The sequence below is a fragment of the Ahaetulla prasina genome, chromosome 3, assembly GCF_028640845.1.
Source record: "Ahaetulla prasina isolate Xishuangbanna chromosome 3, ASM2864084v1, whole genome shotgun sequence".
NCBI classification, from domain to species: domain Eukaryota; kingdom Metazoa; phylum Chordata; class Lepidosauria; order Squamata; family Colubridae; genus Ahaetulla; species Ahaetulla prasina.
The window spans coordinates 12,244,040-12,271,267 of record NC_080541.1 but is presented as its reverse complement, the minus strand read 5'-3'; the positions used below and the strand labels follow the sequence as shown (position 1 = coordinate 12,271,267).

General features: G+C 43.3%; 1 protein-coding gene across 2 annotated transcripts in view; it reads right to left on the bottom strand.

Moving 5' to 3' along the window:
• ZFAT (zinc finger and AT-hook domain containing) overlaps window positions 1-27,228 on the bottom strand; it is a 210,901-nt gene that overhangs the window by 103,551 nt on the left and 80,122 nt on the right. For both annotated transcript variants that reach the window (XM_058175106.1, XM_058175105.1), the window contains exons 4-5: window positions 12,557-12,724; window positions 564-717 (exon numbers count right to left, since the gene is read on the bottom strand). In XM_058175106.1, coding sequence (XP_058031089.1) covers window positions 564-717; window positions 12,557-12,724 — 322 coding nt within the window. The remainder of the gene's footprint in view (window positions 1-563; window positions 718-12,556; window positions 12,725-27,228) is intronic.

Here is a 27,228-nt window from a genome sequence, read left to right as displayed (position 1 = left end):
TTGCAGCAAATAGCGAACAGCCAGGTCAGCTTCGGCACATTATTGCAGCCTGATTCAGCATGAGCAGCTGATTGGTGGGTGGACTGGCCTCCTGGAATACCCCCAATCAGCTGTTCCAGGCTGCAAGGATTGCCATAGACCATCACTTCCTCCGTGCCTTGCGTTTTTGGCTACATTCAGTGTATAAGACACACCCAAATTTTCACCCTCTTTTGTAGGTGGGGGAGAGCATCTTATACTCCGAAAAATATGGTACTTCATTAGCTAAATAGGGAAAAAAACAGCAATGCAATGTTCCAAATACCAGTCTTCCCATGTGCTAATTGCTACGTAGCTTCTATTAAGAAAGATAAGCTTTCTCCGAACGATGGAACATCCTTAGCATGAATTAAAATTCCTGGAATTTTAAAACGATGCCTATAATACATTTTCAATACATCAACGCAGGTCTTCCCAAGCATCTTTCCAAAAATGCCACGATTGCGCTTTCTCAGTAATTTAAGTTACGAGAACGTTTCTGCCCAGAGGGCTACCCTGTACTTAGATTTGTAAATGGAGATTACCTGCTTGACTTCATTGGCTGCTCATAAGGAGTTTGCTGAATGGCATATTCCTGATAACCTCTTCGCTGAGATGTGTCTGGCACAGAGGTTTCTGAGTTGACGGGCTGCTCATTTTTGGGAGAATCTGCTTCCACAGGAATGATCTTTGTGGCACCTGCAGCAAAAACAAAAAAAAAAAAACCAGAACTGCAATTCACCTAAAAGCCTCTAAAATAGTCCTCAATTTACAACTAATTTGTTTAGTGACCAATTTGAACCTACAGCGGCGTTGAAAAAAGCAACTTATGAATAGTTCTCAGAGTGGTGACCGTTGCAGCATCTCCACGGCCACATGATCTGAATTTTGATCATAAGGCATTTTCACAAGACGTTTTATTGGTCTGGGCTCAAGCCCCGTTTATCTGATTGTTGTCTTGGTAATGGAGCTTCCTTCTGCCCTTCAAGGCCATCCTCTCTACCCATGACGGCGAACCTATGGCACACGTGCCAGAGGTGGCACGCAGTGCCCTTTCTGATGGCCTGCGAGCCATCGCCCCATTTCAGCTCTGCTGCACATGCGCCTCCCGCCAGCCAGCTGGTCTTTGGGTCTCTGTCGTGCATGCGTGGAGGCAGGGCGCGTGGGGGGGCTGTGGGCGCAGGCGGGGGACATGTGCATGCAGGCGGGCGACAGGGCGCATGCAGGGGGCCGTGCATGTTTGTGGGGAGGGGTGCATGCGCGAGGCCCGCGTGCACATTGCATTTGGGGGGTTTGGGCGCACACCCGCAGCATTCATATGTACATGCCCACTTTTTTTTGTTTTGTTTACATTTATATCCCACTCTTCTCCGAAGACTCAGGGCGGCTTACAGTGTATAAGGCATTTTTACAAAGTCAACTTATTGCCCCCCCAACAATCTGGGTCCTCATTTTACCTACCTTATAAAGGATGGAAGGCTGAGTCAACCTTGGGCCGGGCTTGAACCTGCAGTAATTGCAGGCTACTGTGTTCTAATAACAGGCTTCTTAACAGCCTGAGCTATCCCGGCCCGGGATAGCTTTGGGCACTTGGTCCGGAAAAGGTTATCCATCACTGTTCTATACCATTACTGTGGCCTCTCTACTCTATTCACCATAAACAATATTTCTGAAAGTTACACTTGTAGCATTCTAGGCTGCCAAGCTACACACCCACTTCTGATAATAAGATATTTATTGAAGTAGTATATCTTACGACAAAGCATAATAAAGCTCGAAGCTTACTTTAGAAAGAGAGCCTGAAGACACAAATCTTTAAGATTGTCAAAATGCAAGCACAGTCCATTTCCAATCCAAGATTCCCAAAAATCAAGAATCATCCAGTCATAAGGAGGAAATTTGAACATTTTTTTTTTTTTGTCATCAGAAGCCAGTTACAAAAGTTACATCTCTTTTGTAACTGGACATTAGCTTGAGTGAGTGACATTTCTTTTTCTTTCAAGAAGACAGGTGAGTCTCCTCTCTTTAGCTAATTCCTTTCAGGTACGAAAAACCAGTCCCATATGTGAAGAGTTCAAATGATCTACTGTATTTTTCAGAGTATAAGACACACCTTTTCCCCCAAAAAAAGGGTGAAAATCTGGGTGCGTCTTATACTCCGAACATAGCCACGCCCAGCCTCAGAAACGAAGCTTCAGAAAAAAAGCCTCCAAAATGAAGCTTCAGAAAAAAGCCTCCAAAACAGAGCTTCAGAAAAAAAGCCTCCAAAACAGAGCTTCAGAAAAAAAGCCTCCGAAACAGAGGTTTCAGAGGCTGAAAAAGCAAGGCGCAGAGCTCATAACCAATAAACCTGTTGCTAAAATTCACCTCTGGGAACTGCTGATTGGGGGTATTCCAGGAGGATGATCCACCCGCCAATTAGCCTTTTTCTTATTTTCCTCCCCAAAAACAAAGGTGCGTCTTATAGTCCGGTGTATCTTATAGTCCGAAAAACACAGTACTTTATTGCTCAATGCCTGGCAGTTTGTAACTGGGCAAGACTAGATAAGGTTCACCGGCATTCAAGGGGAGGTTCAGACCTTGTCCTTTTTTGCCTATGTAATGATTCCAGACTAAGTCCCAGCTTCACTCCTCCACCAGCTCAGCCAACATCTCCATATATAAATTGAGGCTCAAAGTGATCAATTCTTCAGCTTCTTAATCTGAAAATTTAGACTGATCCTTAACAGTCCCCTACAAATAGCCCTACTCTGAATCTAGAAGCAAATCTAATCTAGATAGAAGGAAGAAATAATCTTAAGGACAACTGCTGGTAAGAAATGGCAAGCCAAGGAATGAATAAAGATTGCTTTTTTTTTTGTTTGTTTACATTTATATCCCACCCTTCTCTGAAGACTCAGGGCGGCTTACAGTGTATAAGGCAATAGTCTCATTCTATTTGTATATTTTTTACAAAGTCAACTTATTGCCCCCCCAACAATCTGGGTCCTCATTTTACCTATCTTATAAAGGATGGAAGGCTGAGTCAACCTTGGGCCGGGCTTGAACCTGCAGTAATTGCAGGCTACTGTGTTCTAATAACAGGCTTCTTAACAGCCTGAGCTATCCCGGCTTATTCCCATACATTCATTCACCAATTCTTTTTTTGCTAGTTTCCCATCTTGGCATTATCACCCGAATTCTGAAATATCCTTTTGCTGAGTTTTAGCTCAGCCCTAACAACTTTTCTTGGTTAATGAGCAACTTTCTGTTTTTTTGTTTTTAAAGAATAATACCGCTTTTGTGCAGCAGTAGCTTAACTATCTTGAAATATGAACAATATGGCTTCATATTTTAATTTCAACATGAGAGCTTATCTACAAAGGCCACGGGGGAAAAAACAAAGAAAAATGAGCAGCAAACAATTAAGAAGACAACATGAGAAAAAGAGACAAAGAGATAAAGCTGACATTTAGAACCAAATAGAAAGCTGTTTGATAAACAATAATGAATGCTTTTGCCCTCTGTAGCTCATCTCATTTTTTTCCTTTACTGCCCATCAATTAGTTTTATTCATACTTATTTAGAGAAATAACATACATTTAAGAGTTCAGTCTTAAAAATGGAGTATGGGGAAAATATGGAGAATGGTCCTTTCTTTTGTTAATACTTTTCTCTTTAAAGATTTGAAAAGCACTGATTCTTTTAAAATCAGTCTAGGTAGTTCTCAGCTTACAACAGCTTGTTTAATGACCCATTCAAAAATACAACAGGAGCAGGAAAAGTGACTTATGATTGTTTTTTTCTTTTTCACACTTATGATGGTGGCAACTTCCCCATGGTTACATGATCAAAATTCAGACGCGTGGCAACTGGCATGCATTTAGGATGATTATAGAAGAGGGCCGTGAAAATATTTACAGATCCCTCACATCCAGGACATAAACTGTTTCAACTCCTACCCTCAAAACTACACTACAGAGCACTGCACACCACAACAACTAGGCACAAGAAGAGTTTATTCCCGAAGGCCATCACTCTGCTAAACAAATAATTCCCTCAACACTGTCAGACTATTTACTGAATCTGCACTACTATTAATCGTTTCATAGTTCCCATCACCAGTCTCTTTCCATTTATGACTGTATGACTATAACTTCTTGCTGGCAGTCCTTATGATTTATATTGATATATTGACCATCAATTGTGTTGTAAATGTTGTACCTTGATGAACGTATCTTTTCTTTTATGTACACTGAGAGCATATGCACCAAGACGAATTCCTTGCGTGTCCAATCACACTTGGCCAATAAAATTCTATTCTATTCTATAATGTCCCAGGGTCACATGATCACCTTTTGTGATCTTCCCTCAAGCAAAAGCCAATGTGGAAGCCAGATTCACTTAACAACTGTGGCAAGAGAGGTTGTACAATGGGGGCAGAACTCAACAAAAGTCTCACTTGGCAGCAAAACTTTTGGGTTATAAATCAAGGACTACGTATATCTGGCTGGTTGGAGAGAAAGAAACAGAAGTTGGATTCTTTTAAGATGACACTGGACCAGCCATTTGTCTGAAATAGTATAGAGCAGGGGGTCTCCAACCTTGGCAACTTTAAGCCTGGAGGACTTCAACTCCCAGAATGCCCCAGCCAGCTTTGCTGGCTGGGGAATTCTGGGAGTTGAAGTCCTCCAGGCTTAAGAATTGCCAAGGTTGGAGACCCCTGGTATAGAGCTTCCTGCCTGAGCAGTGGGTTGGACTAGATGACCTCCAAGGTCCTTTCCAACTCTGTTATTCTGTAGGACTAGTTAAAAGAGAATACGAGTCTGGTAAAAAGGAATAGCTTTTGTTCCACAGATGCATCGATAGTCAGATCTAGAAGAAAACAGACAATGGAATACCTACTGTAGATGGAGAAATTACAGAGGCATGAAATCAAAGGGATTATACACAAGAGAAAAATGTTCCTCCTTGAAACAGGAAGGATGCTGAGGTTGCATTTACAAAGATTCAACATAACCAAAAATATTTTCAACATAAAATCCACAAGATAGAACATTTTTCTGCTGTCGTGTTCTTGAAGTTGGTCATTTCCCCCCCCCTCCCTTTTTCCAGGTCTCTTTCTTGGATGATGGAACAAGTCAAGTTAACCTACACGTGTGTTGTGGTCCGTCAGCAGCCTACGGAGCTGGCAACGGAGTCAGGCAGCGATGAGGCTGAGGTGAGGCCAGGGCCATCGGTGAGTGAGGTGTGGACTCCAGAACCACAGAGACTGATAGTAGTGAGGCAGAGGAACAGGAGGAGCCTTGTTGTGTCTCGCCCAATCTCACCACAGCCGGAGCCTTCTTATCTGCTTCCGAACACAGAGGAATGTTCTAGTATGCCTCCCGGCCCCAGCCCTGGCTCCATGCCCAGACAGGCTGAAGAGGAGGAAATATCTCCAGCCCCAGCTCTGGCTCCATGCCCAGGCAAACGGAGCAACTAGACCCCTCCCCCTCCTCCACAGCATGTGAGCCTGAGGGAGGTCTATTGACAACAGCTGCCGACTGGAGTGACCTTCGCGTCAGAAGACTTGATAGGCGGAGGCAACAGAAGGAAGGGAGGGGCAGGCCTGGATAAGTGCTGAGTCATGGAGCCACACCCCATGGCCTATATAAAGGATCTGCTTTCTGGCATTCTCTGAGTCAGGCAAAGTCTAAACATATCTTGCTGAAGTCACTTTCTGGTCTCCTGCCTGCCCTGAGGACTTTGCTAGGACTTTGGCAGAGCTGCAGAGGCACACCTGATTCGGATTTCCCTGACCCGGCCGTCAGCGGAGGAGTGGGACACGACAAGCCTGTTCCTAATGCACGCATGAGAAGAGCTGCCAGAAGGCAAGAGCAGCTCAAGCAGAGAGGACAACTCTTGAGTAGGGCCAAGAGATGATTGGCCCCTCCCATAAGGCTTAAAACAGACCAGCACCAGCGTTTGAGCTTTGCCGGAAAACAACGTTGTAGCTATGTCCTCTGCTTCGTGTACGTCTTTGTTTTTGTGGCTTCTGGATGTTTGCCAGGAAGGGCCTTTGGCAGTTTGCCTAATTGGACTAAGGTTTGTGAGATAACTGAAGACTTTGTGTTTGGGAGACATTTGTTTTAGTTTGAATTGAACAAATTCGAATAAAGTTTATTTTTCCACGGACTAAGTTTAGTACTACCTACTTGGGCCTGGATCACAACAACGTGGGACTGCTAAATAAAAGGTCAAAAGCCTGCAAGCATCACACTGCCGTACCCCAAAATGGGCAAACTTTCAAACTGGCCCAACGTCACAACTCAAAGAAGTTGACCAGCACAACTAAATCGGTTTCACTCATACACAACAGCCCCAAAAGGCAGATTAGGCAGTGAACTACAGTATGTATTTACAGATTTGTTACGTAGCCACATGTCTTTTTTTGAAGGTGAAGGCCTAACTTGTGTCTTCAATGGGAATTGCTTTTCTGTTCAACATACAGCACTGATGACCTATACTTGTAAAAGGCAAGACGGTACGAGAGTTTCTATTATATCGGCCAATAGACCAATCACATGAAGTAAATAAAGCTTGGGTGTTGTTGTTTTTTTTGCTTCCTGCAATCTAGTGAAGGTCCCGAAAGAGGAAGAGAAAACAGCTACTTAAGCCAGGGGTCTCCAACCTTTCGGACCTCAGGGACCACTAAATTCATAATTTTAAATCCCGTGGACCACTAATATGATCTGCTTAATGACCGGCTGGGTGGGTGTGGCTAGGTGGTCAGGTGACTGGGTGGGCATGACCAATTTGATGTCACTCACGTCGAAGGGCACCTCGCCAGCCTCTACTCGCCCTTCCCCTCCTACTCACTCCTCCCTTGCCTGCCTGGGCTCTTAGGGCCCCAACAGGAAGCAGTTGTTGGAGCTAAGCAGCCACCAGGAGAAAGAGTTGGCAAAACAGCTGGCTCAGTTCAAATTGGATGTGGCTGAGAAGAAGGCTCAGCAGAAGCACCTCACTGAGGACTAGGAGCATAGGCTTTCCAAGCAGAGGGAAGACTTGCAGGAGTGCAAGGCCAAGTACTTGCGCCTGGAGGCTCAGCGGGCTGATGGTCAGCCAGTTTCAGGCTATGATGCAGTCCCATTGGAATAAGGTCCTCCGGCTCTTCGCCACCAGCCCTGCTTCCTTCCAGCCTTCACCCAAAGCCCCACACCAGGAGGCTGAAGCAGACCCCAAGTAGGAATTTCTGCCCCCCTCTGACCCACACAAAAAGACCCCGAAGAGGGAGACTCTCTGCAGCAACACAAGCGTTCATTGCATGTATCTGGCCCAGGGGCCGTAGTTTGAGGACCCCTGATTTAGTGCAATATAAAAAATGCAAATAATTTTTCTGGGGACCACCAAAATTTTCCCACGGACCACCAGTTGGTGACTGCTGACTTAAGCAATGTCACCGTTGGGGTTGTAACCGTCCTGAAGGAAAACATTTCTTGTCCAAAAGTCTGCTTGGAATTGCTGAGGAAAGAAAACAACCACAAAACCAAGCAACAGCCCAAAAAGTTTGACCCTCAACACTTCACAAAGTCCAAGTGAAGGACGATAACTTTTTTAATCTAGCGTGTTGCGAAAAGAGAAAGGAGAAGAAAAATTACAATAGTCGTACAACAAACACAAAAATATGCAGCCTAGTTTTCATCATCAACTTTGGGCTAATCGCTCCCTCTCAGCCCAACCTACCTCACAGGGTTGTCGTAGGAAAAATAGGAGGAGGAGGAAGCGTAAGGTACATTTGCTGCCTTGAGTTATTTATATAAAGCAATAAAGGTGGGATAAAGCCTAATAAATAATATATTGGCTTCCTGTGGTTTTTCGGGTGCGCTTCAAGATTTTGGTTACCACCTTTAAAGCGCTCCATGGCTTAGGACCCGGGTACTTACAAGACCGCCTGCTGTTAAACCTTTGCCTCCCACCGACCCGTATGCTCTCACAGAGAGGGTCTCAGGGTGCCATCCGCCAAACAGTGTCGGCTGGCGGCCCCCAGGAGCAGGGCCTTCTCTGTGGGGGCAGCGACGCTCTGGAACGAACTTCCCCCTGGCCTACGTCAAGTGCCTGATCCTTCCGTCGTGAGCTCAAAACACACTTATTCATTCAAGCGGGACTGGCATAATAGTGTTGAATTTTAATTTGGGGTTTTGTTAATATTTTAAAATTTAAAATTTTAACTTTTAATTATCAGCCTTTTATAATCTGCTATGTTTTAATTGTTGTTTTTAATTGTATATATCTTGTGTTTTATTTTTGGCTGTACACCGCCCTGAGTCCTTCGGGAGAAGGGCGGTATAAAAATTTAATAAATAAAATAAAATAAATAAATAAATAAATATTGACCACATGAAATGATATTGAGGACCCAGATTGTTGGGGGGGGGGCCAATAAGTTGACTTTGTAAAACATACAAATAGAATGAGACTATTGCCTTATACACTGTAAGCCGCCCTGAGTCTTCGGAGAAGGGCGGGATATAAATGTAAATAAATAAATAAATAAATAAATAAAATAAATAAATAAATAAATAAATAAATTTATCAATCTTTCCATTGCATCCATGGAATAACAGTTGATTAAAAAGAAGTCCATATCTATACAGGTAATCCTCAATTTATGACCACCATTGAGCCCAACGTTTCTGTTGCTAGGCGAAACATTTGTTAAATTAATAAAGGGCCGGTTTAGCTCTGCCTGGTAAGGCCTGTTATTAAGAACACAAAGCCTGCAATTACTGCAGGTTCAAGCCCGGCCCAAGGTTGACTCAGCCTTCCATCCTTTATAAGGTAGGTAAAATGAGGACCCAGATTGTTGGGGGGGCAATAAGTTGACTTTGTAAATATATACAAATAGAATGAGACTATTGCCCTATACATTGTAAGCCGCCCTGAGTCTTCGGAGAAGGGCGGGGTATAAATGTAAAACAAACAAAAAAAATAAAAAAATAAATGAGTTTTGCCCCATTTTATGACCTTTCTTTTTATATCTATTAAGTGAATCACTGCAGTTGTTAAGTTAGTAACAAGGCTGTGAGGTGAATCGGGCTTCTCCATTGATTTTGCTTGTCAGAAGGTCGCAGAACGGGACACTGCGACTGTCGGAAATATGAGTCGGTTGCCAAACATCGGAATTTTGATCGCGTGACCAAGGGGATGCTGCAAGGGTCGTAACTGTGAAAAACGGTCGTAAGTCACTTTTTTTCGTGCTGCTATAACTTTGAACGGTCACTAAATGAACTGTCTTAAGTTAAGGACTCCCGGTAGCTTTCTAGACCGGGATGCCTTATGCACGGTCACTCATGCCCTCGTCACTTCTCGCCTGGACTACTGCAATGCTCTCTACATGGGGCTCCCCTTGAGGTGCACCCGGAGACTACAGTTGGTTCAGAATGCGGCCGCGCGGGTGATAGAGGGAGCCACTCGTGGCTCCCATATAACACCGATCCTGCACAGGCTGCACTGGCTACCTGTGGTTTTCCGAGTGCACTTCAAGGTGTTGGTTACCACCTTTAAAGCGCTCCATGGCATAGGACCTTGATATCTTCGGGACCGCCTTCTGTTACCACATGCCTCCCTCCGGCCGGTACGCTCCCATAGAGAGGGTCTTCTCAGGGTGCCGTCAGCCAAACAGTGTAGGCTGGCGACCCCCAGGGGGAGAGCCTTCTCTGTGGGTGCACCTACCCTCTGGAACGAGCTTCCCCCAGGACTTCGACAACTTCCTGACCTCCGGACCTTTCGCCGCGAGCTGAAGACATATCTATTCTTCGAGCAGGACTGGCTTAAATAGAGTTTTTAAATATGGATTTTATTGGGGTTTATTTTTTTATATTTTGTATGGTATTTTAAATTTAGGCTATTTTGAATAAGTTTTTTAAAATGTGTTTTATTGTAATATATTGTATTATTTTATTTGCCTGTTCACCGCCCTGAGTCCTTCGGGAGAAGGGCGGTATAAAAATTAAATTATTATTATTATTATTATTAGCGGTTGAGTAAAAAGAAGTCCATATCTATCGTTCAAATCAGGCGTGTTCCATGTACTGGAATAATGTTATTTTGTGCAGTCAAAAGGCAAAATTTGCACAACCCAGAAAGAAAGGAGTTGCTGTAGCATGAGATGCTCTGTTCTTCCAATCTGGCAAAGATTTAAAGACCATTCTTAGACCAGGTCACCCATGTAATTCCTATGCTCTGCGCAATTAACCTAAATGCACATGAGCCCATTAGTGGAACTTAAAGTTGATTCTTCTAAGAATTAAAGCTTATGTGGGTCAGAAAACCCTTTAGGGGCCCTCAAACCCTTATTTGTACCACTCAAAGTCGAGCTCCAAGACTCAGCCACCGAGAATTCTGCATTATTTATAGGCGACTAAGTTTACCATCCATAATTTCAATTTTTTTCCCCCACTTTGCAAGTCTAATGAGCAGAGAAGAAGCGAGCCCCCGTTTTTTCCCATGATTTGGCAAAATCTTCTAGCTCTTGGGTCAAAAGCTGTATATTTTATACTGAAATGCCGCTGTAGGGATGCAGATTCCTTTACATCCATAATTACATAGTACGTGAGGGCCTAACTATATGAAAGGAATGTGGCATTTCGCGAGAGCCGATCTGGACTAGTGAAGTTTGAGAGAGGTTTTTATAATGGAAGAATTGTTGAAATACATACTGATTTAAGATGATGAAATGAATGATGTAATATGATTAACATAAAACTTGGACTACTTTACATGAAATGAGGGAAGAAATACTTATAGTTAATTAAATGATTAACTGACCAAAATACCGTATATACTCGAGTATAAGCCGAGTTTTTCAGCATGTTTTTTGTGCTGAAAAACGTCCCCTCGGCTTATACTCGAGTATATACGGCTTATACTCGAGTTTTTTTCTTTTCTTTTTTTCACATTATACCGGATGGTGCAAACTTGGCGGGCTTTTGCATTAGCGCGGGGAAGCCCTGCCGGTGCAGTGAGAGGGCGGGGCGGGGGACCCGCCAGCCTTCTCGGCTGAGGGAGGGAGGCTTTCCCTGACCGGTAGCTGCCTCATTTCCCTCCCTCGGCTTATACTCGAGTCCCCAGTTTACCCCAGTTTTTTGGGGTAAAATTGGGGACCTCGGCTTATACTCGGATCGGCTTATATTCGAGTATATACGGTACTTGGACATCTATCAACCAGATTGATAAAACGTAAAACTAGATAAATCGTATGTTACGTATATGCTGAAATTGCACAAAAGATTTGTAATCAATCAACCAACACACTATATTTGTATTGGAGATGTTTTTATATTTGTTTGTCTAAAAAAAATAAAAAAAACTTTCAAAAAAAAAAGCTGTATATTTTATACTGAAATGCAACTGTAAGGAAGCAGATTCCTTTACATCCATAATTGCATAGCACGTGAGGGTTTAACCCAGTGGTAGTCAATCTGGTCCCTACCGCCCACTAGTGGGTGTTCCAGCTTTCATGGTGGGCGGTAGGGGTTTTCTCCGATACTGAAGCACTTTCCTTTTTTTAAATTTAATTTACTTTTTTAAAAATTTTCATAGCATTATTTAAAAACATTTTCATTAGGTTTTCATAAAATTCCCCGTGACAATTTAAATTTCTGAAAATATACTATTTGTATCGCCCGCGCATAAGTTTAGTTCACGTTACGTAAGTGAAACTAAATGGCGCTATAGTGCGACCGCAAACAAAAGAGCCTCGTCCCAGAATAGCTCATGCATCTCCCCCCACACCACCCAGCTGTAACAGACAAGCAGAGCTGGTAGCCAGCGCCTCCCCCCCAAACCCAATCCACGATGTGCGAGAGGTATGCGCAGACAATGATACACGGCGCAGGCTCTTTTGTTTGCAGTCGCACTGGTCAGTACGCAGTTAGATTTGTGAGAGTGAGCACGAACTGGTGGGCAGTTAGAAAATTTTACTAATAACAGAGATACAAAAGTGGGCGGTAGGTATAAAAAGGTTGACAACCCCTGGTCTAACTATATGAAAGAAATGTGGCATTTAATGAGAGCCAATCTGGACTAGTGGTTAAACCACTTTAACTAGTGATTAAAGCACCAGGCTAGGAGTTGGAAGGCTGTCAATTCTAGTCCCACCTTAGCCATGAAAGCCGTGGGGTGACTTTGGGCCAGTTATTCTCTCTCTCAGCCCAAGAAAGAAAGAAAGAAAGATGGGAGGGAGGGAGGGAGGGAGGGAAGAAAGATAGAGAAAAGGGAAGGAAGGAATAAGAGGAAGGAAGGAAGAGAAGAAAAAGAAAAAGAAAGAAAGAAAGAGGGAGGGAGGGAGGGAGGAAGAAGAGAATGGGAGGGAAGAGAGGAAAAGGAAGGAAGGAAGAGAAAAAGGGAAAGAGAGAAGGAGAGGAAGGAAGGAAGGAAGGAAGGAAGGAAGGAAGGAAGGAAGGAAGGAAAGAAAGAAAGAAAGAAAGAAAGAAAGAAAGAAAGAAAGAAAGAAAGAAAGAAAGAAAGAAAGACAAAAATCCTCCCCTTCCCGCCCCTCTGAAATAGTTGTGGTTACCTGGAATTGCTTCGTGGGCCGTCAAAACCACACTTATAATCGGATTCTTAGCTCCTGAGTCTGCTTCTTTTGAGGAAAGACTTTTCTCAGTCCTTTGTACCCGCTGCCTCTTGGATGGCTTTTCTCGCTCATCTTCCTTCCTGTCAAGGTCAACATCAGAATCATTACCTAAAAGGGCAAATACAAAAAAAAAAAAGAACATAAAAGAGAATGATGAGTAGCTTTCTTTCACGTTTACCAGCCACAGGATGGTGAGGTTTCACCCTTGGCTTTGTTGAAAAAGAAAACCTTTGTAAAAGGGAGGTCCATCTAGCGCAGAGGTGGGCAACTATGGAAACTTTATGACCTGTGGACGTTCAGCCCCCAGGATTCCTCAGCTGAATTCCACAGTAAAGTAAAGCTGCCACGGTTGCCCACCCCTGATCTAACGGGACCAACAAGGGCCTTCTCTGCGGTGGCTCCCTCCTTGTGGAACATCATCCCTGTGGAGATAAAATTGGGCCCCACTTTGACACCCTTTTCACAAGCCCTGAAGACCCGGTTTTGCCAACGGGCCAGAGAGGGATGGAGCCCATCACATCACACTCTTGTCAGAAACACCGAGATGCTTCTGTGTTGAAAGCAGGGGTGAGATTCTACCGGTTCGGACCGGTTCGAGTGAACCGGTAGCTCCGACGATCAGGTGGGACCAACCACCCGCCCCTGCGCTTTACTTTACCTATATCTTCTCAGATGATTTGCGCAGCAGGGTGGATTGCTGTGCCTCAGCTGTGTTACTCTCCAGCGGTAAAGCGGAAGGTAAGTTTTTGTAAAGCTACGCATGCGAGCGAATAGGCGCAATCACCGAAGCGGTTGTTAAACCGGCAGGATCCCACCAGTGGTTGAAAGGATTAGCCAGTGCCCAGGAGATGCCCAGTTGAGGGCTCCTTTTACGTCCTCGGCGGGAGCTGGAGCGAAGGACAGGAGCTCACCCTGCCTCACATCAGCACTTGGATCTCGAACACAAGTTCGCTAACCTCCAAACCAGCATCTTCACCATGAGTGCCACCAGACTCCTTATGGAGCCCATCAAACGGCTTAGGTGATTGTTGTAACAGTGGGTTACAGGTTATTGCTTTTAATGAAGCAACTGGATTTTTTAATCCCTGTAAACTGTCCAGTGTCACTAAGAGTGAGTTGGGTGGCCATAGAAATTTGTATAAATAAATAAACACAGAAGACAATTTATGACAACAAATACAAGAGATTGGGGAAGCCGAAAGCTTCTCAGTCCGATGCAAAGAATTATCCTTTCATTTTTGATCTGCCTGATCTCTTCCTGTAAATCAGGAGTATTCAACCTTTTTATACCTACCACCCGCTTTCGTATCTCTGTTAGTAGTAAAATTTTCTAACCACCCACCAGCTCCACAGTAATGCGCTATATATTGTCATCTGCGCATACCTCTTGCACATCGTGGATTGGGTTTGGGGGGAGCCGCCGGCTACCAGCTCTGCTTGCCTGTTACAGCTGGGTGGTGTGGGGGGAGATGCGCAAGATATTCTGGGATGAGACTCTTTTGTTTGCGGTCGCACTATAGCACCATTTAGTTTCACTTATATAGCGCGAACTAAACTTATGCGCGAGCAATGCAAATAGTATATTTTCAGAAATTTAAATTGTCACGGGGAATTTTATGAAAGCCTATTGAAAATGTTTTTAAATAACGCTATGAATTTTTTTTTAAAAAGTCAGTTAAAGTTTAAAAAAAAAGGAAAGTGCTTCAGTATCGGACAAAACCCCTACCGCCCACCATGAAAGCTGGAACGCCCACTAGTGGGCGGTAGGGACCAGGTTGACTACCACTGCCATAAATGGTTCTTCTTTGCTTTCTCTTCTCGTTAGTCAGGTGCTTACACTGGATCTATCCTCAGATCAATAATGCCCATTAATTTGTGGAAGGCATTCATTGGCAACTTGCAACGGGTGTTAAAGCAATTACTGCGTGAAGGATTTCACGGCTTGTTCTTATTTTTTCTTTGTTTTAATTCCTTTTTAATTAAGTACTTCTAAGAATGTGACACAAACGGGCCAGAATGGAGAGAGGAAGTTGAATCCTGACTTCTGGTATGCATCGTTGGTTATTTGTACAAGGTGGTGAATTCTAGAGGTGAAATTCGGGTTGTTGTTTTTTAGGCAGGCCAAGGTAACCGCTCTGCCAATGTAAAGAAATTGGTTTAATTCGACATATGAGACAAATCTATTTCGCAATGCAGCTCAGAGACAAAATTAGTCGGCAAGTAGTCTGCCGAGATTCCTGAAGGTGTTGACAACATGGTAGGTAGTCAGTGCGTGACTAATCATCGTGTTTGAATGGTTTAAAAATGGTACAGATTAAGCACAAAAGCAAGTGACTTATTTGTCTATTTGGCTTTATGAAATGACGAGACGCTTCCTTCTTTCAGGGGCAGAAAAGGCTGTAAAATGGGGAAAAACTCACATAACCAATATCTCAATTTTGGTCATACGTAGAGGATTACCTGTAGATCTTTTCCCTGGGCAAGAAAGGTCATAAAATGGGGGGGAAACTCACTTAACAAATATCTCACTTAGCAACAGGAATTGTGGGATGGATTTTGGTCATAAGAAGAGGACAACCTATGTTTTTTTTCCCCTAGATCTAAAGTTTGTCCAACTAATGAACAATGGAGATAAGAAAAAATGTCTGTGATTTATTGAGCTTAATTTCTGCTACTTGTAGACCAGGGGCCTCAGAAATGGATGATCTACAAACTGAGGACAACCTATCCCAGGGGTCTGCAAATTTGGCTCTTTTAAGACTTGTGGACTTCAACAAGAGTTCCTCAGCCAGCAAAGCTGAAACCAGCCAGCCAGCCAGCAAATTTGAAGTCCACAAGTCTTAAAAGAGCCAAGTTTGCAGACCCCTGACCTATCTATCCCATTCAGAAGGGCTGACAATATAAGACAGGGGTCTCCAACCTTGGCCACTTTAAGACTTGTGGACTTCAACTCCCAGAGTCCCTCAGCCAGCTTTGCTGGCTGAGGAACTCTGGGAGTTGAAGTCCACAAGTCTTAAAGTGACCAAGGTTGGAGACCTCTGATATAAGAGACCCTTTCTCTCATCAAACAATACATGATTTCCCCAACAACATGTTCATAAGCAAATCACAGAGTGGAGCTATGTGAGGTTGGAAGAAAAGGTCCATCTCCCAGTTGCTGTGGTCTACAGCAGGGGTCTCCAACCTTGGCTGGCTGAGAAATTTTGGGAGTTGAAGTCCAGGAGTCTTAAAGTTGCAAAGTTTGGAGGTTCCTGGTCTACAGACAGGAGAAATCAAAGCGCAATAATTCACAAGTATTTTGCAACTCTTATCTCCATTGTTCATTAGTTGGACAAACTTTAGATCTAGGGGGAAAAAAATTGTACAGGTAGCCCTCTACTTACGACCAAAATTCAACCCCAAATTTCTGTTGCTGAGTGAAATATTTGTTAAGTGAGTTTTTCCCCATTTTACGACCTTTCCTGCCCAGTTCGTAAGTGAATCACTGCAGTTATTAAGTTAGTAACACGGTTGTTAAGTGAATCTGGGTTCCCCGTTGAGTTTGCTTGTCAGAAGTTCACAAAAGGCGATCACACGACCCCGGGATAGTGAAACCGTCATAAATATGAGTCAATTGCTAAGTGTCTGAATCTTGATCACGTGACCATGGGGATGCTGCAATGGTTATAAGTGTAAAAAATGGTCATAAGTCACTTTTTCCAGTGTTGTCGTAACTTTAACGGTCACTAAGTGGATTGTTGTAAGTTGAGAGCTATCTGTACTGGGAGAGTTTACAGCAGGGGTAGTCAACCTTTTTATACCTACCGCCCACTTTTGTATCTCTGTTAGTAGCAAAATTTTCTAAGCGCCCACCGGTTCCACAGTAATGGTGATTTATAAAGTAGGGAAGTAACTTTACTTTATAAAATTTATAAAGCAGAGTTACTGCAAGTTAAAGCGTATAATAATAATTACTTACCAAATACTTTATGTCGGACTTTTGCTAAGTTTGGCAGAATAAATCTTTATAAATCAACTTAATTAACTAACTTAATTAATTAACATCAATTGTGTTGTAAGTGTTGTACCTTGATGAAGGTATCTTTTCTTTTATGTACACTGAGAGCCTATGCACCAAGACAAATTCCTTGTGTGTCCAATCACACTTGGCCAATCACACTTTGGCCAATAAAAATTCTATTCTATTCTATTCTATTCTATTCTATTCTATTCTATTACTGTAGTTAAATCTACCTTTTTATTTATACTTTGCATACATAGAAGCATAAATTATGAAAACCTAATGAAAATGTTTTTAAATAATGCTATGATTTTTTTTTAAAAAGTCAATTAAATTAAAAAAAAAAAGGAAAGTGCTTCAGTATCGGACAAAATCCCTACCGCCCACCATGAAAGCTGGAACGCCCACTAGTGGGCAGTAGGGACCAGGTTGACTACCACCTGTTTACAGTATCTGAGTATACGATTATTAGGCATTACTGTCCATTCAACAAATTACAATCTGACCAAGGTATACCATATTTTTCAGAGTATAAGACACACCTTTCCCCCCTACCCCAAAAAAAGAGAGTGAAAATCTGGCTGCATCTTATCCTCCGAATGTAGTCCCTTCCAGCTTCTCTAATGGCCATTTCAGAGGCTGGAAAAAAGCCATTAGAAATGAAGCTTCAGAAAAGAAGCCCCCAAACAGAGCTTCAGAGGCTTTTTTTCTGAAGCTCTGTTTTGGAGGCTTTCAGAGGCAGGAAAAAAAAAGCAAAAAAAAAAAAAAAAAGCAAGGCACAGAGCTCACAATCAAGGAACCTGTTGCTAAAATTCACCCCTGGGAACAGCTGACTGGGGGTATTCCGGGAGGCTGATCCACCTGCCAATCAGCTTTTTTTCTTATTTTCCTCCCCAAAACCTAAGGTGCGTCTTATACTCCGAAAAATACAGTAATTTAGACAACTGTCATTTAACAAAATAAGATTAGCTTTGTGAGTAAAGTTGAGGGTCCTTGAGTGGCTCAGACTGCTAAGACAGTCTGTTATTAACAGCAGCTGCTTGCAATTACTGCAGGTTCAAGCCCCACCAGGTCCAAGGTTGACTCAGCCTTCCATCCTTTATAAGGTAGGTAAAATGAAGACCCAGATTGTTGGGGGCAATAAGTTGACTTTGTATATAATATACAAATGAATGAAGACTATTGCTTGACATAGTGTAAGCCGCCCTGAGTCTTCGGAGAAGGGCGGGATATAAATGCAAATAAAAAAATAAAATAAAAAAAACTTATGACCGTAATGAAGCTGGCCCATTACAATCATACGCCATAACGGTTGTAAAATGGGTTGGCACCGCAAAGATGGCGGCTGTCAGCACTGTGCAAAGTCTTTTAAAACTCTTTGTGTTGTAGTTGTTAACTGAACCAGGGGTTTGCCGTGGGTGTGGTTTTGTCGATTGTAAAATGGGACCATATGACCAGTGGTGGGATTCTACTGATTTGGACCAGTTCGCGTGAACCGTTAGCTCCGACTTTCAGCCATGAGTGAACCAGTTCGCTCCGATTTTTAAGTGGGCCTGCCCGCCTGCCCCTGCATTATACTCACCTATATTTCCATTTCCGAGGCCCAGCTGATCAGCGCGCCACAGTGAATTGCCGACCTCAGCTGTTTAGCGAACTGGTTGTTAAACCGGTAGCACCCCACCCCTGCATAGGATGCTCCAAGCATCCATAAATGAAGCTGTGCTGTTGAGCACCGTACGTTGGGTCCCATGACCATGGAGGGGATGCCGAAGGTTGGAACTTTGAATTTAAGTCGCAAATTTCCTTTTCTAGATCCATCGTTAAGTCGAGAATCATCTATATACAAAGTCGATTTTTAGTAGTAGGTTACAGAATTACAGAATAACGGAGTTGGAAGGGGCCTTGGAAGTCTTCTTGCCCAACTCTCAGCTCAAGCAGGAGACACTATACCTGTTCTTTCCCCACCACCACCAGTCTGGGAGGCACAAGCGATGACTTAATTAGCCAGCAATTCACTCCACGGCAGCTATCAGCTCTGGCAGCAAACTAGCGAGCGTCTGCCAAGTTTCTCTGTTATCTTTTCTTGATGCCGGCGAGTCAACCAGGAAACCAAGAACAAACAGTACTTCAGCTCAAGTTCTCTCTAAGCAGTTGATTTGTTCGCCACGGAGTAGTATAGCAGCCCCTTCTGCTTTTATACCCTGTGGGGTGTGGCTCCGTGACTCAGCACTTTCTAGGCCTGCTCCCCCTGCTTCTGTTGTTCCCGCCTCTCCTGTCTATGAAACCTAGGGTCCAACCAGGACTGATTGTCCTCAGCTGGGTCTGGGAGCATTGCCTGGGCGGGGGGAGATACAGGAGACAGAGGCCTCGTTATTTCTTCCACCTGGCCTGTCTCTTGCTCCTGGAGCTGAGCCAGGGAAGCCGGCCCTGCAGAAGGGAGCCCTGACGGCCCTTCCCCCTCACTCTTTGAGTCACTCTCTGGCAGGGGACCAGGCCCCAGGGGGTGGGGGGGTGGAGCCCCAACAATACCATTCCGGACAAGCGGCTGTTCAATCTGTTGTTAAAAACCTCCTATCATAGAGCACCTAAAATTTCTGAAGGTAAACAGTTCCTCTGATTAATAGTTCTTACTGTCAGGCAATTTCTCCTTAATTCTAGGTTGGATCGCTCTTTGATAGTTTTCCATTCCTTATTTCTTGTCTTGCCCTCAGGTGCTTTGGAGAATAGATCACCCCCCCTCCTCTCATCTGTCAGGTAAAGGTTTCCCTCGCACTTACGTGCTAGTCATTGCCGACTCTAGGAGGCGCTGCTCATCTCCGTTTTAAAGCCAAAGAGCCAGCACTGTCCGAAGACGTCTCCATGATCATGTGGCCGGCATGACTCAATGCCAAAGGCACATGCAACGTTGTTACCTTCCCACCAAAGGTGGTCCCTATTTTTTCTACTTGCATTTTTACGTGCTTTCAAAACTGCTAGGTTGGCATAAGCTGGTACAAGTAACGGGAGCTCAACCCATTATACGGCAGCACTAGGGATTCGAACCACCGAACTGCCGACCTTTCGATCAACAAGCTCAGCTGTCTTAGCCCCTGAGCCACCGCATCCCTCTCATCTGTTAAGAGCCCCTCAAATATTGAAAGGTTACTAATATGTCACTCCTTGTCCTTTTCTTCATTAGGCTGGACGTACCTAGTTCCTGCAATCACTCATAAAACACATCATATGTTTTAGACTCCGGTCCCATTATCATTTTTGTTGCTCTTCTCTGCATTCTTACTAGAGTGTTAGCATCTTTTTTATATATTTGTCTTATTTTATTGTTAACCAGTTTGTACATTGGACTGAAAAGGGCATCTAATATCATGTGGCTTATGTACATATATTGCCACGTCCCTGAAAATAAGTACTACTGTTGTTAGCGGAGGGAAATGTATTCCTATCTCTTAACTTCTATCAGACCGAAGCAAACTTTTTTGGGATAACGAGCTGTGACAGTCCTAAACTCCCATAATTTCCAGATAACATGCCCAGGAAAATCCCAATGCTTTTATACAACATCAGGAAAGGTTAGACTCAAGCAAATGTTTTGCAATAGCATTTTATTCTTTGTCTTGCAGGAGCCTGATTGAGATGAATAGTCTTCGCTTCTGCTCCCTCTTGCAAAGGAACATTAAGCAATCAGTTTGAACAGCTGGCACTCTGATTTGGCAAACTAATAAACTGACCTCATGTACCCAGAGTTAGGTGATTTAAATCCAATGCAGCATGCACAGAGTAATTTGATGCCGGGCTGCCTGTATATTCAGACGGCATTTGCAGGATGCCTGCATTTCTACTGATGATAAAGGCAGCTGTCAAAGACATGAATCACTGTGTTCATTTCGAGCTAGGCTGTTCATCAAGCCGTCAAGATTTTCTCTTTGGGGTTCCTAATTAGAGACTCAGCTGCTTAGTGCGCATTCTTAATTGGAGAAGGTCCCAGCTGAATGTTTAGGACATATATTGGTCTCTTAATTGTCATGATTCCAACCCACTCTTCTTTGGTGTGTTTGTAGATTTTCTTTTTTTAAAAAAAAGAACGGCACTGGTTTTTATAATGATCATCATCTCGATTTAAACATGGGAAAGTTCTTGGATCAGGATTGTACAAACCCAAAGATTCTTTTAAAAGCACATTGACGACTCAAGAGATTTACGGTTTAAATGAATCATTTGCTTTTAAGGTAAATGACAATTAGGTGCTGGGCACCTAGAGGATAGTTGCTCGGGTTTTTCCCTCTCTTCTAGAATTTTTTTCCCCAGATTTATCTCACCTTTATTGCTTTATAAGAAACTCAAGGCAGTGAACGTATCTAATACTCCTTTCTCTTCCTATTTTTCCCATAACAACAACCCTCTGTGGTCAGTTGGACTGAGAGAGAGTGACTGACTCATCCAGCTGGTTTTTATAACCAGAACAACTAGACACAAGAACAGTTTTTTCCTCTGCTAAACAAATAATTCCCTCAACTCTGTCAAACTATTTACTAAATCTGCACAACTATTAATCTTCTCATTGTTCCCATCACCCATCTCTTTCCACTTATGACTGTATGACTATAACTTTGTTGCTGGCAATCCTTATGATTTATATTAATATATTGACCATCAATTGTGTTGTAAATGTTGTACCTTGATGAACGTATCTCTTCTTTTATGTACACTGAGAGCATATGCACCAAGACAAATTCCTTGTGTGTCCAATCACACTTGGCCAATAAAAAATTCTATTCTATTCTATTCTATTCTATTCTATTCTATTCTATTCTATTCTATTCTATTCTATTCTATTCTATTTTAATGTTAGACTAGAACTCACAGTCTCCTAGTGATTGGCCCAAAGTCACCCAGCAGGCTTTCATGAGTTACATGGGATTAGAACTCACTGTCTCCTGATTTCTAGTCTGGTGTATAACCACTACAATCACATAACCAAAACGGTTCAGATCAGACAAATCAATCATTTTGCTGATCCTCCAAGCAAAGAACATGGAGTAGACCAGTGGGAGTCAACCTGGTCCCTACCGCCCACTAATGGGCGTTCCAGCTTTCATGGTGGGCGGTAGGGGATTTGTCCGATACTGAAGCACTTTCCTTTTTTTTAATTAAATTGACTTTAAAAAAAAATTTCATAGCATTATTTAAAAACATTTTCATTAGGTTTTCATAAAATTCCCCGTGACAATTTAAATTTCTGAAAATATACTATTCGTATTGCCAGCGCATAAGTTTAGTTCGTTACATAAGTGAAACTAAATGGCGCTATAGTGCGACCGCAAACAAAAGAGCCTTGTCCCAGAATACCTCACGTATCTCCCCCCATATCACCCAGTTGTAACAGACAAGCAGAGCGGGTAGCCGGTGCACCCCCCAAACCCAATTCACGATGCGCGAGAGGCATGCGCAGACGACGATACAAGGAGCATTACTGTGGAACCGGTAGGCCGTTAGAAAATTTTACTACTAACAGAGATACAAAAGTGGGCGGTAGGTATAAAAAGGTTGACTACCCCTGGAGTAGACTATAGTAGCTAGACAAACTTATCGAAAGAGATTTTGGGCTCAACTGTGGTCATAAATTGAAGACTACCTGTACAGCAGTGGTGAAATCTGAACCAGTTTACTACTGGTTCACTGGCCGCGCATGCGCACTGGGTATGCGCATTTGCACTGTGTACCACACACCAAATGTCAGTGCACGCACGCAGTGCATGCCAAAAGGAGGCATGGAGTAAGTAGAACAGTGTGTGGAGGGGTGATCAGCTGTGGTGCGCGATCTTTTTTTTTTTACTTTTAAAAGCAATTTTTTTTACAACCTATTCAGCCGAATAGGTTGTAAAAAAATGCTTTTAAAAGTAAAAAAGGGCTCTGACGATTGCGTAGCTCAGCTGGGATCATCAGAGCTTTTTTTTTTTACCTTTTAAAAGCATTTTTATAACCTATTCAGCCGATTTGGTTGTAAAAAAAATGCTTTTAAAAGTTTAAAAAAAAGGCTCTGACGATCAGGCAGCTCAGCTGTGATCGCCAGAGCCTTTTTTTTTTTACCTTTTAAAACCATTTTTTAAAAGAAGCGGCAAGTGGGCAGTTGGGTGGGCATGTGGGGTGGGGGCAGGGATTTTTGCTACTGGTTCTCTGAACCACCCACCGCCATCGCTACCGGATTGGCTGATCCAGTCCGAACTGGTAGCATTTCACCCTGCTGTACAGCAGTATTTTCAGGAAAGCTCCAGAAAGACTGAAGCATCTTCTGTTAGCACTGTCTCCGCACGGACCAAAGCTGCAGAGTCTTACCTCTTCAACAAACAGAGATGTTACAAATGACTGTTAGTAGAGCTCCTGCTGTTACAGCTGTGGAGCAACTCCCCTCAACCCCCCTCCCCTCTGGAGTGAACTATGGGGCAGCAGGGGAGATGTTTCTTGTTGGGTTAGTGTGCAAAATCAATGCGCTCTCTAACCCATCTACTGATCAGAGAACAATACATGTTGTCTTCCCTAATTATCTGTTTTATGGGAGACAAATAGATTATTAGGTATCCGGAGATCGTTTCTTGACATCTCTGCTAAATTATTACCTTGTGCTATGTGGGTTTCAGAGGGAAGGTCTCGGAAAACACTGGCAAATGCCATCTGATTTGTCTTTGTTTCTTCATTAGATTCTATCCTGCTTTTGTTACTTTATAATCAAAGTGGTTGTACATATGTAATACTTCGTCCTCATCCTCTTTTTCCTGACAATAAGAACCCTGTGAACCCAAATTCAACCAGCCGGCTTTCATGACTAAGGCAGGACTGGAACTCACTATCTCCTGATGATTGGCCCAAAGTCACTCTGCTGACTTTCTTCCCTAAGACTGGACTAGAACTCACAGTGTCCTGGTAATTGGCCCAAAGTCACCCAGCCAGTTTTCGTGCCTAAGGCGGGACTAGAACTCACTGTCTCCTGATGATTGGCCCAAAGTCACCCAGCCAGTTTTCGTGCGTAAGGCGGGACTAGAACTCACAGCCTCCCACTTTCTAAGCCAGCAGCTTAACCTTTAAGGTGAAACCTTACATATTTCACAGATCACCTCTTGTGGAAAGAACCCTTATTTCCCAACTGTCTAGCTAAAATCGTGATTTTCAAAAAAAAAATATTTTTCAGGAAATAATGATTATGGATATTTCTCTTATATGTTCAAAGGAAGAATGTATTAGGGGGTCTAGGAATCATCAACAACAAAATCCCATGGAAAGCTGTGGGTAACCAGAATTAGGAGTTGGCTTATACTTAAGAAATGATGTACATAGAGTGGACATATCGTGTTGTGACCCAGGCCCAAGTAGGTAGTAATAAACTTAGTCCGTGGAAAAAACGAACTTTATTTGAACGGCTGAGAATTACTTCATTCCCAGCGTCGTTCAACTCAAAGTAAACCAAATGCCTCCCAACAGAAATTCTTCAGTTAACTCACAAACCTTAGTCCAATTAGGCAAACTGCCAAAGGCCTTTCCTGGCAAACGTCCAGAAGCCACAAAAACAAAGACGGATACGAAGCAGAAGATGAAGCAGAAGACACAGCTACAACGTTGTTTTCCGGCAAAGCTGAAACGCCTCTTGCTGGTCTGTTTTAAGCCTTATGGGAGGGGCCAATCATCTCTTGGCCCTACTCCCGAGTTGTCCTCTCTGCTTGAGCTGCTCTTGCCTTCTGGCAGCTCTTCTCATGCGTGCATTAGGAACAGGCTCCTCCTGTTCCTCTGCCTCACTACTATCAGTCTCTGGAGACTCTGGAGTCCACATCTCACTTCCTGATAGCCCTGGCCTCACCTCAGCCTCATCGCTGTCCGACTCCGTTGCCAGCTCCGTAGGCTGCTAACGGACCACAACATATCGGTATGTACTGGCCTCACCCAGAAGTTCTTACATCCGATCCATTCCACACGTTATCTTACATGCAAATATAGTTCCCATTCAGACATGCATCAGTCCTGCTGAAACAGTGACAAAAAGGAAGCCCAAAGCAAGCTCAAGTCCCAAGCTTAAGTTTTAAATGTTCACCTTGAGAGTCAATACAACACCGAAAGTTCACATTTAATATTCTAAATTAATTTGGAGTAGTGAGGTGCAAATCCCTAAGGCTCTGACTGTAATTGGATTGCCAATCGTAGGCATCATTGTCCAGTATTAGGGGAAAAATTGAAGCGGTGCATTTTTGAAAAGAGATTTAAATTGCTTGGCCAGACTATAAAAACATCCATATTCTCAATGTTGCTAGGGAATTTTAGGTTGGACAGGAGGGTTTCTTACACCAGAAATTCAAGCCATGGGTAATGTAGGTAGTCAGGTCTCTTGGCAATCTGGTCACCCTTAAAACGTACTGCAGGAATGTAGCAGCAGCCCCTCTGTTATCTTCTCACCCAATTCCACCCTGCTGGGTCCCTGCAGACCTTGGGTTTGCTACCTATGGGGCCTTGGGGGTGGGAGGTGGAGAATGGGTGCCTCAGGGGGTGGAGGAGGCTTTAGGAGGTTCAGGGCAAACTATGTGTGAGCTGAGGAGGTGCTGCTGTGTGAGCACAGGCCTGCACTAGGTCTTCTGTGCTCTGCTTAATGACCAGAAGCAGGAGAACAAAGTTTGTGGGCATTAAACAAGGTGATTCTTTGGGTACCTCATTTAATGACTACCATGACTATAATGGGCAGGTAATGATAGATAGATAGATGATAAAGAATAGATAGATAGATAGATAGATAGATAGATAGATAGATAGATAGATAGATAGATAGACAGATGATAAAGAATAGATAGATAGATGATAAAAGATAGATAGATGATAAAGGATAGATAGATAGATAGATAGATAGATAGATAGATAGATAGATAGAGACAGAGAGATAGACAGACAAAGAGATAGACAGACAGACAGATAGATAGACAGACAGACAGACAGACAGACATCATAGGTGGCTGGGTAGATGGATGGATGGATGGATGGATGGATGGATGGATGGATGGATGGATGGATGGATGGATGGATGGATGTAGGTAGGTAGGTAGATGATAGACAGACAGACATGATGGGTGGGTGGGTAGGTGGATAGATGGATAGATAGACATATGCAGACAGACAGACAGGTAGATGATAGACAGACAGACAGACAGACATGATGGGTTGGTGGGTAGGTGGATAGATGGATAGATTAGACAGAGATAAATAGAGATAGACAGAGACAGACAGATAGGTAGATAGGTAGATGATAGACAGACAGACAGAAGGACAAGATAGATGAATGGATGGGTAGGAAGGGAGGGAGGGAAAGAGAGAAAGATACACATACATACATGTATATATACATATACATACACACAGATAGATAGATAGATAGATAGATAGATAGATAGATAGATAGATAGATAGATAGATAGATAGATAAATTCCATTTTTAAACTTCTGAACTTTCCTTCCAGCACAATTTATAGCCTGTGAATGAAAAGTGCTGTCAGCTTCTGGAGAGCAAGGCTTAGGAATTCCAATAAAAGATTTATCAACTCAGCATGTATGCTCGTAACATAGCTGAAACTTAACTAGCCTAAGAATGTAAAGCTGGGCTTTACACGTGACTGAGTTTAATGAACGACAAAACTTTGCATTCCAAAACAATTTCTGAACCTTAAACTCTGCAGAATTGTATTTCAATTTATGCAAGTGGTAACTCCAGGGCATTTGCCTGTCAGTTATATTTGTAGGTGTAGAGAGCCAAGGAGATGGGCTTAAGGCGTGTATCAACAGTCCTCGACTTATGATTGGTTGCTTAGCAACCCTCTGAAGTTACAATGGACCCCTCCCTCCCCAAAAGGTATTAATGACCCAGTGCTGAAGTTTTCATGGCCACCACTCCTGCAGTCATATGACTACCAGCCTGGCCCTTTACGTAGTCCTGTGGTCACCTGACTATGTTTTAGGACAGGGGTCTCCAATCTTGGCAACTTTAAGCCTGGAGGACTTCAACTCCCAGAATAACCCAGCCAGCAAAGCCTCCCATCTGGAAGGCCTGGACGAGGAGCCTCCAGAGGCGGACAGCAGAGAGGCAGAGGACCAGGAGGAGTCTGTTCCTAGTGCACGCATGCGAAGAGCTGCCAGAAGGCAAGAGCAGCTGAAGCAAAAAGGACGACTCGGGAGTAAGGCCAGGAGATGATTGGCCCCTCCCATAAGGCTTAAAAGAACAGCAACAATCCATTGGGTTCTTTGTGGAAAAGCAATGTTGATTCCATTGCTTCTTGTCAGCGTCTCTTGAACTTTGTGGGGGTTTTGCCAAGAAAAGTCTTTGGCAGGTTGCCAAAGACAACAAAGGTTGGTGATAAAGCTGAAGGACTCTTTATGAAGAATTTGTTTTAGGCTAAGCTGAGAATGAATTAATTCTCAGCTGTTCTAATAAAATAAGTTTGTTCAGGATTGAATTGTGTTTGGTAATCACTACTTGGGCCTCGGTCACAACAATGCTTGGCAACCGGTTCATACTTCTGTCGCTGTGTCCCAAGGCCATGTGATCACCTTTTATGACCTTCTGAGGAGCAAAGTCAAAGGGGAAGACAGATTC